General features: G+C 35.1%; 3 protein-coding genes across 3 annotated transcripts in view; 2 read left to right on the top strand and 1 right to left on the bottom strand.

Moving 5' to 3' along the window:
* The first annotated feature begins 232 nt into the window (after positions 1-232).
* Positions 233-2,563, top strand: LOC112905940 (alcohol dehydrogenase [NADP(+)]-like). Its single transcript, XM_025979388.1, has 6 exons — positions 233-320; positions 407-548; positions 804-1,030; positions 1,194-1,415; positions 2,088-2,242; positions 2,332-2,563. The coding sequence occupies exons 1-6, from the start codon at positions 249-251 to the stop codon at positions 2,360-2,362; spliced, it is 849 nt and encodes a 282-aa protein (XP_025835173.1). The 5' UTR covers positions 233-248; the 3' UTR covers positions 2,363-2,563.
* Positions 2,564-4,177: 1,614 nt separating this feature from the next.
* On the top strand, positions 4,178-5,570 carry LOC108740857 (alcohol dehydrogenase [NADP(+)]). Its single transcript, XM_018475356.1, has 5 exons — positions 4,178-4,213; positions 4,269-4,410; positions 4,476-4,702; positions 4,889-5,136; positions 5,309-5,570. Exons 1-5 carry the CDS (start codon positions 4,184-4,186, stop codon positions 5,568-5,570), a joined length of 909 nt encoding a protein of 302 aa, XP_018330858.1. The 5' UTR covers positions 4,178-4,183.
* Positions 5,571-5,978: 408 nt separating this feature from the next.
* The window catches only part of LOC108740858 (pancreatic triacylglycerol lipase-like), a 14,059-nt gene continuing 7,973 nt past the window's right edge, over positions 5,979-12,064 (bottom strand). Inside the window, exons 4-5 of the mRNA XM_018475357.1 lie at positions 6,105-6,282; positions 5,979-6,036 (exon numbers count right to left, since the gene is read on the bottom strand). Coding sequence (XP_018330859.1) covers positions 5,979-6,036; positions 6,105-6,282 — 236 coding nt within the window. The remainder of the gene's footprint in view (positions 6,037-6,104; positions 6,283-12,064) is intronic.

A 12,064-nucleotide genomic window follows, 5' to 3' on the forward strand; every position in this document is an offset into this window, starting at 1 on the left:
TGTGTAAGGCATAAACAAATATCATATTTCAAATAAATAAAAGTAAAACAAAAATACTGGTAGGAAAAGTAGGGAATCAACAAATATAAAGATAGGAGACGAGATTTTAGGTATCCAGGAAGTCAGATAAGTCAGGACGGAAGGAGNTGAAGAAAAAAAAAATCAATTCAAAAGTGAAATACTTATAAAAGGGCTAAATTTAAAATTGCTGCTCAATTTTCTTGCGTTGGTTGTTGTAACTGTTTAAGATGAGCCCATTAAATGTGCTACAGGTTTTCGGGCTCTTAAAAATGCCCATTATTGGTCTAGGAACCTGGCAGGTATATCTCTCTATATTTGGATTCTTTTTCGCTTAGTTAGTAACGAAATTGGTAACAATTTGATTCAAAATTGATCGACTTGTTAGATTAATGGGAAAGATCTGGAAATTTCGCTAGAGGCTGCTTTAGAGGCTGGGTACAGATCTATTGACACCGCAACTTTTTATCAAAACGAAGACGTTATTGGAAGAGTTGTCAAAAGATGGATTGACGCCGGGAAACTTAAACGTAAAAATAATAATTAGAATATTCAATAGAGATACATTAATTTGTTCCACTTGAATGTTGTATTGATGGAAATTGAAGACATAGATTGTTTTCACTTTTTTTTACTAGGAATTTGATTTTGTCCATTTCTAGTTCTGTGAAAATGGAAATTTCCAAAAATATTTATAGGAAACTTTGAATTCTCCACTTTTTTGTTTTGTCTCATCTAATTTAATTAGAAATACAAAATTTCCGTTGTTATTCGCTTGTTATTAGGGGACGATTTGTATATTGTTACAAAACTACCTCCGAGTTTAATGCGCCCTGAAGACGTCGAACCATGTCTTCGTTCGTCGTTAGAAAAATTGCAGGTAGATTACGTAGACCTTTACTTGGTTCACGTACCTTTTGCATTTCGAAATGTCAGTGGTCAAATGGTACCAATAACTGAAAAGGGGCGCATCGATATGGACAAGAGTACAGACCATATTGCCATATGGAAAGTATGTTTTTATAAAACGATTATTTTATTTATTTTTTGCATATTCTTTGAGTTTTAATCTGTTTTCTAATTCTTAATGGCAATCTCCCTGAGATATCTCTCTCTCTTTTTCGTTCTTGGACAGATCAGTATAAGTTTTTTGGCACGTTTTGTGAAACTTGTAGATGATGGAAAAAATGGTGGACAAAAAGATGACGAAAGACATAGGTCTCTCGAACTTCAACATTTCTCAAATAGAACGTGTCTTATCTCACGCTCGTATTCCACCTGTTAATTTACAGGTGGAGTTACATGTTTTTAATCAACAAAACAAATTGGTAAATTATTGCAGAAAACATAACATCTCAGTTACTTCTTATTCTACATTTGCTAGTCCGGGGTGCAAAGTTCTTTTCGACAGTGTCGGACTCAAGTAAGTTTTTACTATTCTTGAACGAAATGCTTAACCAAAAATGACCCCCATGTTCAAAATTAATTTATTTTCGTTATGCGTCCGTGTTGGGTCACAGAAATTCATCATCATCATCATAAGGTCGTCAGTCCTAAGACACGGACCTACACTCTTTCCTATCCTCAGCTNTATGCATTATACTGTACTAGTTCGTTCATATTAATTGTGAACTATACGATATATTTGATGTAACACCTGGTACCCTTATTTTTATAAAATTAAGTTCACCCAGATCGCCTATTAGGAATTTTTGAGAATTAATTGCACAATTTATCGATTATATTTTTTAAGATATTAATCATGTGAAAATCGAATTCATAATGGTGCGCTTAATAATACGAGACATGGAATGGTTCAATTCTTGTTGAGATTTACATAATCTTCTTGTCGAGTTTTTGAAATATGCAGTGTAGAACTAATACGTAACACGAATATTTAGAAAGAAACTTCACAAAAGCCAAAGATTGAATAGTTACATACATATATAGGTATATATATATAGTGGTACAGCCAAATACGTCAAGTTTCAAATTTCTCATTACCTAGCTATAAAGAAGTATCTTGCATACAAAGCCTTCGATCGAACGTAACTTAATAATAACAAAAGGGCATCGCTGTTATACCAAAAAGTAAAGATCCGGAGCGCGTTAAAAGTAATTTCGACATATTCGACTTTGTCTTGGACGACGACGAAATGAAAGAGTTGAACGATTTGGACGCTGATCCACCCATTAGGGTGCTCGACATGACCATGTTTCCCGGGTAATTATGCCTTAATAATTTTTTAAATTTAATTAAAAAGATAAACCGGTAGCCGACTTAAATTTGTGTTTATATCAAAAAAATTTTAGCATAAAAGAACACCCGGAGTATCCATGGTAAAAAAGTCGTTTCAATTTTACACCATATTAGAAGAAGACCACAGAAATGTTTAATTAGTCACAAATAATAAACATGTAATTGTAGCAAATATTTATTATCACACATGGTACTTATGCCACTATAGTGTTTATGAATATATATTTAATAACAATAACAATAACACTGTATTGGGTTGGATTTAAGCAATAAAAGTAATTGTGACGACTGTTTTCTTAATTTTCGAATCTGTGTGGTATACAACCCTTTACGTGTGGCACAGCACTTATTTTTGATGAAAAGAATTTGTCTGTGCTTTATCTTTGAAGGCTGTGGTCGGAACCACAAACAAATTAACCTTGCCAAAAAATATCCCCCAACTTCTAAGGCAAGCAGGAAGGTTCCGGAATTTACCGAATCACATTCACACGTCAGGCAGATTGACTATTAAAAACTATTTTTTATTATCCTTTTTAATTTCTACGCAATAAAGTCCTACTTTTTGACGTGACAACGTCTTATAATTCGATGGAGCCGGCTGCACGCACGAAAAAACATGACTCATGCGGCGTTACCTCGCTCTGAGGCGTTCCATTTAAGGCTTGAAGTGCAAGCGAGAGCGCGGAACGAGCGACAAAGAGGCACAATCGGCTTCCGCGTTCGGCAGCGTTCGACATCTGTCTCTCTCCTACTTGAGTGAGCGATGCGTCCGCGTGGACAGCTGCTATACAATAATACATTTCCATTTACCTCCTCTATATCCATACAAAATATCTATCAAACAAATAAAATTAAAATTTTCTTTTGAAAAATGAAACCATTCCATCAGTATTTTCTTATGACGTTGGCACGTTCAACTATCGTCAGTAAACCGACTTTACAGACAACCGATGGGGCCCGGAGAAAAAAGAATGTCTAGAGTCCCACACAGAAGGTTAATCCGGCCCTGACTACCACACATTTAACTTGTGAGCCCTTCAGATATTAAGGACACTACAAAGTAGATACAGGATATTCCCATCCTTAAAAGTAATAGCAGAAACCGTTTCTAGCAAGTGAGAAAAGAATTCTTCACTCGGTAACATGTATGTTGGTGTTCCGCAGGGATATATGAGTGGCCCTTTCTTTTCTTGTTGGCAAATTAGTTTAGTAGAATTTTTGTTACTATGTAAAGAGTCTATATAGTTTGAACCTTGAAAGCTTATGAAAAACTGGAAAAAATGTCACTGTTTTTTGCGTTTTAATTATTTACCTAAACGAAACGGTGAGCGGCTTGTGATTGGCTTGTTCTTATTGTTTCCAAAGAAAGGGGTGGAGGAAAATCGGAATTAAAGATTGTTTTTTTATAATTGCGGCGCTAGTTAACGAGACGGAAAGTTAATTGAAACTTAATTAAAAGATTGTTCAATCTAATATTCTGATTTAGGAAGTTGTGACGTAACAACCTTGTTGGAATCGTTCAAAATTTTTATAATTTGAACTATTGAGTTGAATTTGGAATGTGTCTTATGTTAAATAATTTTAATAATTTACAAAGTCGATTTCATTGATTATATTGTTCTATTGCATTTTGAGTGTAATCGTCTATAGTCAATAATTCACGGATTCGTATAATTAGTTCTTCTTTCTGCAATTTAACCTTTTTATGCAGAACGAGACGGTTTTTAATTGCAACAGAAAGAAATTGCTAGTGTGTAATTAGTTAATATTTGAAGAAAATAGCGAGATATAAAAAGACAAATTTGAAATTGTTTCGCTATTCTTTTACATTGCTTTGGTCATTAAAAAGAGCGATTGTTTAAAATGAATCCACCGAATGAACTGCAGCCTTTTGGTCCTTTAAAAATGCCCATTATTGGTCTAGGAACCTGGCAGGTATGACGTATCATTTTGGGTACTTCTTTCATTTTAGTTAAGAACATATATTTAGATTAATGGGGAAGACCTCGAAATTTCGCTAGAGGCTGCTCTAGAGTCTGGATATAGATCCATCGATACGGCAACTATTTACCAAAACGAAGACGTTATTGGAAGGGTTGTCAAAAAATGGATCGATGCCGGGAAACTTAAACGTAAAAACCATCGCAGTATTACATTATTTTAGTTGAAATGTGACCAGATTAATATTATTTGATAGGCGAGGAATTGTACATTGTTACGAAACTACCCCCGTGCTTCATGCGCCCTGAAGACGTCGAACCTTGTCTTCGTTCGTCCTTAGAAAAATTGCAATTAGATTATGTTGACCTTTATTTGATTCATGTACCTTTTGGGTTCAAAAATGTCGACGGTCAAATGGTGCCAGTGACCGAATTAGGAGTTGTTGATTTGGACATGAATACAGATCATCTTGCCATTTGGAAAGTAGGTTTTTGCCTAACAATAAGTACTGTCATATTCAATTTTCTTAGCCAGTTGTTTAGTTTGTTAAAATTTTATAGATTTGAAGGTCCCTGTGAGGCATTTTTTAGACCATTTTGTCTTCTTTTCGTATAATAATAATAATATAATCGGTGCCCTATCGTCGATCGAGTGTTATGGTTATTGTAGATGATGGAAGAAATGGTAGACAAGCATCTGACAAGAGACATAGGGCTTTCGAATTTTAACATTCCCCAAATAAGACGCGTCTTATCTCGTTCCCGAATCCCACCCGCAAATTTACAGGTGGAACTGCATGTTTTGAATCAGCAAAATGAATTGGTGAATTATTGCAAGAGGAACCACATTTCGGTTACGTCTTATTCAACATTTGCTAGTCCAGGGTGTAAGCCATTCTTCGACAGCATTGGAATTGAGTAAGCCGTTATGTCATATTAAAAATAATGATTGTGTGTGGCTTGTTTTTGTGGTGCCATGTCCAAAAGGATGATTTTGCGAAATCTTTTGTTTGATTGGGTAGGGAAGTTGTAGAAAGAAGAATGTTAGGTATTATTGCGTTTAATGGTTTAATCTTTATTTTGTTTTGAGAGTTTATATACCCGATCTGTTTTCCGACCCCGTCGTGAAAAAGATTGCCGAAACACATGGGAAGAACCCTGCGCAAGTACTTTTACGCCACATGGCACAAAAGGGCATCGCTGTTATACCGAAAAGTAAAAACCCGGACCGCGTTAAAAGTAATTTCGACATATTCGACTTCGTTTTGAACGACGATGAAATGAAACAACTGAATAATCTAAACGCCGATCCACCAATCAGGGTGGTTGATATGACCATGTTTCCCGGGTAATTACATATTTAACTAATACATTAATGAATATTGAATTTTATGGTACACTTTAAAACCCTTCGGTAGTAAAGTAATCTAGTCACGTAGATTTTTTTTAGGATAAAAGGTCACCCGGAATACCCATGGTAAAAAGTCGTTTTATTTTATTGTAGCAACTATAGAAAAGAAAAACCAACAGTTAGACACTTTTATTTGTGTGTTTATTATGAAATATATTTAATGCTTGGGTCTGTGTTTTTCTTAACCATCAAGACCTTTAATTAGATTATCCTTTGTACTCCATATTATTTATTTCGGTTTTCTTTTTCTATTATTAAGATTTTCTTTAAGGCGAAGGCAATAAAAATAATATAGCAACGATTTTTATTATTTATTTTTTATCATAAAAAATACAAAAGCGGTAATAAATTAATCCTGCGAGAATGGCGACTGTCTATTAGTATCTAAATAGTACGAACCGAAAGCGCTGCAAAGAAATTAGTAATTAATTATTTCCAACTACATATGTACAGTAAAATAAAAATATTTATTTACCTGGTGTCGATCAAGACACCCCCCAATCGCGTCACCCAGTTGCTAAAGCAAGCGCCGCTAGTAAAGGCGCTGTAGCTGCTGCACCGCCAGGCAGTGAACCCTCCAGATATGAGGGACTCCGCAAAGTAGAGGTAGGATCTCGAGTGCGAACAGGATCCAGTAAAGTCAAAACCGCACCCTTAAAAATACGCAAACGTCCTTGAATTTTCTGTTTCAAAAAGGGAATCACAAACAGAATTTTTACGCCCAAAGATTCTTGAATTTTCTGTCCCCAAAAAGGGGAATCACAAACAGAATTTTCATGCCCAAAAATCCTTGACTTTTCTATCCCAAAAAGGGAATCGCAAACAGAATTTTCATGCCCAAAAATCCTTGACTTTTCTGTCCCAAANATAAAGATAGGAGACGAGATTTTAGGTATCCAGGAAGTCAGATAAGTCAGGACGGAAGGAGTAATAGGGATATAAAGCTGAGGATAGCGCAGGGTCGAGTCGCCTTCAATAAAAAGAAGTCACTTCTATGCTCGCGAATGGTTAATTTAGAAATTCGAAAAAGATTGTTAAAGGTGTAAGTTTGGAGCGCGGCGCTGTACGGGTGCGAAGCATGGACGGTGGGCGCGACGGAAACGAAAAGGTTATAGGCGAATGATGAGGATAGCGTGAATAGAGACGGTTAGAAATGAAGAGGTATTAGAAGGAATAGGAGAACAGAGGACTCTCTGGAAGTCAAAGAGAAATAGGCGAGATAGGTTGGTAGGACACCTTCTTAGGCATGAAGGTCTAGTCAGAGACATATTAGAAGTAGAATAGGATTTAGGAGGAGTAGATTAGATTACTGTTTGCAAATAGCTAAGGATGTAGGATGTTCTGGTTTTAGGTAAATGCGAAGATTATCTGAGGATAGGACGGAGTGGAAGTGCGTGTCCAACCAGTCTTAGGACTGATGATGACGTTAATAGAATATAAAAGAATAACCCAGGCTTAAATATGTACCCTTAACTTACCTTATTTATGAAATTTTTAATCAAATCAATACCACCTAAAATCTCACATACTTAAAACGTTTAAAAAATAAAAACTCTAAACATCTAAAATGTAAAATTTTGGTTTCTAGTGTTTTACTCAGTTCATCATTGAAAGTACTTACATCGCTTAGAAGGTACAATGATGTGCAAAACATTATTAGAGAAATAAGCACTTGGATAAGGGTTAGAATTGAAAATATTCCCTCCAGTTCTTCTATCATCCTGTAATAAACGAAAAACTGAAAAATTAAGTCGTGTATGTACCCCAGTACATTCGAACTGGGTGTTTATAATGGACGGTGGGTGCGGTGCATGACTAACCAGAGTTTGGACTAACGACATTGTGATGATTATGACGGTGATCGTGATGTTGATGCACCTTAATATAGTTTGTAGATGATCAATGCACTTGTTAAGTTCCTTATTCATCTCTTTCGCAATTTCTGGAGTATCCCTAATCATCTCAACGTTCCGCAAGCCCAGTTTATGTAAACTTCTGGGTCTGATAGTTCGAAAGGCTTCTTGCAAAACCCTCAACTGAGCAGAAGAGTAGTCCACGATTGTTGTGAACATGCTATCAAAACCTGTAAAGTTTTTCGTCTTACAATAAGAGTTAAATACATTATGTAGGTAATAGAAAAACATCTTTAATCTTCAATCATCTTTACCTACTATAATAAATGCGAAATTAAACACAGGATACCACTGGTATATCAGGGCGCAACCGAATAAAAAATACGACGACTTATAATGCCACGGTATCATTGATACATAGGCCAAAGGCTGCGTATATTCAAAAAGCGTTTCGTTTCTTCCGTTCTCTTCAATAATCGAATACGTTTCGTACTTATCATGCTGAGTTGACAAGATCACAAAAGAATTGATAACTGCAGACGTAGCAACGCTGCAACAGCAATAGAGCCAGATGCAATCTATAATCCTTTTGGATTGCATTTCCTCTCCGACTATTTTAGAAGGTCGAAACGTTTCGTAGTCTTCGTACGTTGCTATTTTTCCTTTTAGTATTTCCACTATTCCGACCAGTCTGTCGCGCTTCTTGAACCAGACGTACAACTTAATGGACGCCGAAACGTGTTGCATGGCCATGTTCATGTTTTTCACAAATTGTTTCATATCGCTCGCGGATGTTATCAACGGCATTATCTCCATGGGGCAAAATCCTACGCTTAACAGCATGCAGACGGCGTTGTAGATGTTCCACAGGGTTCTACGGAAGGCCCTCGCGTCTTTCGATGGTCGCATCATGCCACCTATCGTTAAGATCGTCATGTTATGCGAAAAATGATCGTCGAATGTTGCTTTATTGGTGGAATTTTGGTTTTGATTTTCTATGTTTTTCATTCTTATCTGCTATAGGACAAGGAGTTTAATTTGAACCTTGATGGTTTAAGAAGGACTGATGCAATTACCACTGTTTCTTGTTTTCTTAATTATTTAGTTTAATGAAATGGTTTTTGATTGATTGTTTTGATTGTTGGCAATGGGGTGGAGAAAAATCGGAAGTGGTGATTGCTTTTTAATTGCGGCAGTAGTTAATGAAATGGAGTTAATTGGAACTTAATTAAAAGGTTGTTAGATTCAATAATATTCCTGTTAAGGACATTAGTGTGACGTCAGCTACATACGGAAGAAGATATATAAGAGTAGTAATAAAATCCGATTGTTTAGTGCAGCTCGAAATTTTGTAATTTCAACATGGTCTCAAATAAACAATTAGTTAGTTTCACTTATATTTTACTACAATTATTTCGATGTTTTGTCTTTAAATCTGCTTATAGTTTTATCCATTTGTAGCATTTTAATAGAATGGAATCCCAAATTATGTTGGGCAAATTAGACGGACTCTTAAAAACGAATTGAAGAACATATAAAATACATACTAAATGGCTAAAAATGCACTGGTAAAGTCGACCACTTAATTATCTACAAAAATTTACGATTTAAACTAACTTCGAACACAAAATAAAGGCAAGCAACTTAATTTCTTGGAAATTTTAAAAATAAGGCAAACTGATAAGTAGTCTATCCATAACTAATAACCGAACAGATTTTGTGGTTTTCCTTCTACTAAAGGCTATGCAATAGAAAAGACTATAAACTTGTAGGTACGAATGTAATTGTTAAAGTAATATCTAAGAGATATAGGGATTTATATATAAGTGAACCTAATCAAATGTTTTATTTGTTTATTTATTTTGTCAGTTGCACTGAGTGCCTAGTGAAGATTCAATTACTGATAAATATATAATTAAAAAATACTTTCTACAGGTACAGCTGCAACTAAATTTTATTTTTTAATGTAATTCTAAAGGATTTGTAATATACTATGTAAAGTGATCTCAGTATTAACAAGTAAATGTACCAAGTACTTTTGTTAATTTATTTCGTCGATTATAAAATAACATTTTCCATTGACTGCTACAGTTCCACAGATAATTTTCCGTTGTAAATAATTTAGAAATAGATACGGTTCGTACAATTAGTTCTTCTTTCTGTATTTCAAGGTTTTTATGTTTTTAATTGCAACAGAAAGAAATTGCTAGTATGCATTACGATTGGTTAATATTTGAAGAAAAAAAAAATCAATTCAAAAGTGAAATACTTATAAAAGGGCTAAATTTAAAATTGCTGCTCAATTTTCTTGCGTTGGTTGTTGTAACTGTTTAAGATGAGCCCATTAAATGTGCTACAGGTTTTTGGGCTCTTAAAAATGCCCATTATTGGTCTAGGAACCTGGCAGGTATATCTCTCTATATTTGGATTCTTTTTCGCTTAGTTAGTAACGAAATTGGTAACAATTTGATTCAAAATTGATCGACTTGTTAGATTAATGGGAAAGATCTGGAAATTTCGCTAGAGGCTGCTTTAGAGGCTGGGTACAGATCTATTGACACCGCAACTTTTTATCAAAACGAAGACGTTATTGGAAGAGTTGTCAAAAGATGGATTGACGCCGGGAAACTTAAACGTAAAAATAATAATTAGAATATTCAATAGAGATACATTAATTTGTTCCACTTGAATGTTGTATTGATGGAAATTGAAGACATAGATTGTTTTCACTTTTTTTTACTAGGAATTTGATTTTGTCCATTTCTAGTTCTGTGAAAATGGAAATTTCCAAAAATATTTATAGGAAACTTTGAATTCTCCACTTTTTTGTTTTGTCTCATCTAATTTAATTAGAAATACAAAATTTCCGTTGTTATTCGTTTGTTATTAGGGGACGATTTGTATATTGTAACAAAACTACCTCCGAGTTTAATGCGCCCTGAAGACGTCGAACCATGTCTTCGTTCGTCGTTAGAAAAATTGCAGGTAGATTACGTAGACCTTTACTTGGTTCACGTACCTTTTGCATTTCGAAATGTCAGTGGTCAAATGGTACCAATAACCGAAAAGGGGCGCATCGATATGGACAAGAGTACAGACCATATTGCCATATGGAAAGTATGTTTTTATAAAACGATTATTTTATTTATTTTTTGCATATTCTTTGAGTTTTAATCTGTTTTCTAATTCTTAATGGCAATCTCCCTGAGATATCTCTCTCTCTTTTTCGTTCTTGGACAGATCAGTATAAGTTTTTTGGCACGTTTTGTGAAACTTGTAGATGATGGAAAAAATGGTGGACAAAAAGATGACGAAAGACATAGGTCTCTCGAACTTCAACATTTCTCAAATAGAACGTGTCTTATCTCACGCTCGTATTCCACCTGTTAATTTACAGGTGGAGTTACATGTTTTTAATCAACAAAACAAATTGGTAAATTATTGCAGAAAACATAACATCTCAGTTACTTCTTATTCTACATTTGCTAGTCCGGGGTGCAAAGTTCTTTTCGACAGTGTCGGACTCAAGTAAGTTTTTACTATTCTTGAACGAAATGCTTAACCAAAAATGACCCCCATGTTAAATTTTAATTTATTTTCGTTATGCGTCCTTGTTGGGTCACAGAAATTCATCATCATCATCATAAGGTCGTCAGTCCTAAGACTGGTTGGACACGTACCTGCACTCTTTCCTATCCTGAGCTAATCTTCGCATTTCCCTAAAACTAGAACATGCAACATTCTTAATTATATTATTTGTGAACTTTGTAAACAGTAATCTAATCTAGGTGTAGCTCTTTCCCTCTTTACTCCCGCTTCTGCCTCTAATATGTCTTTGATTAGACCTTCATCCTTGAGAAGGTGTCCTACTAACCTATCTCCCCTGTTTTTTATTGACTTCCATACTTTCTAATATCTCTTCAAACTTCAACTTAACCGGTCCTGTAGATTAGGAGCAATTTCACTGTCGTAGACGGACAGACAGACACGAGTAATCCTGTAAGGGTTCCGTTTTTCATTCGGACGTATGGAACCCTAAAAAAGGGACTCGATTTAAACCATGCGTGACTATACAAGTTTAAGAAATGTTTTTTTTTTTGAGAAAATATTACATACCGGACTTATTTTCCGACCCCGTTGTAACAAAGCTTGCTAAAAATCATGGGAAAACCCCAGGGCAAGTACTGCTACGTCACATGGCACAAAAGGGCATCGCTGTTATACCAAAAAGTAAAGATCCGGAGCGCGTTAAAAGTAATTTCGACATATTCGACTTTGTCTTGGACGACGACGAAATGAAAGAGTTGAACGATTTGGACGCTGATCCACCCATTAGGGTGCTCGACATGACCATGTTTCCCGGGTAATTATGCCTTAATAATTTTTTAAATTTAATTAAAAAGATAAACCGGTAGCCGACTTAAATTTGTGTTTATATCAAAAAAATTTTAGCATAAAAGAACACCCGGAGTATCCATGGTAAAAAAGTCGTTTCAATTTTACACCATATTAGAAGAAGACCACAGAAATGTTTAATTAGTCACAAATAATAAACATGTAATTGTAGCAAATATTTATTATC

Source organism: Agrilus planipennis, unplaced genomic scaffold, assembly GCF_000699045.2.
Source record: "Agrilus planipennis isolate EAB-ADULT unplaced genomic scaffold, Apla_2.0 scaffold282, whole genome shotgun sequence".
Taxonomy (NCBI): domain Eukaryota; kingdom Metazoa; phylum Arthropoda; class Insecta; order Coleoptera; family Buprestidae; genus Agrilus; species Agrilus planipennis.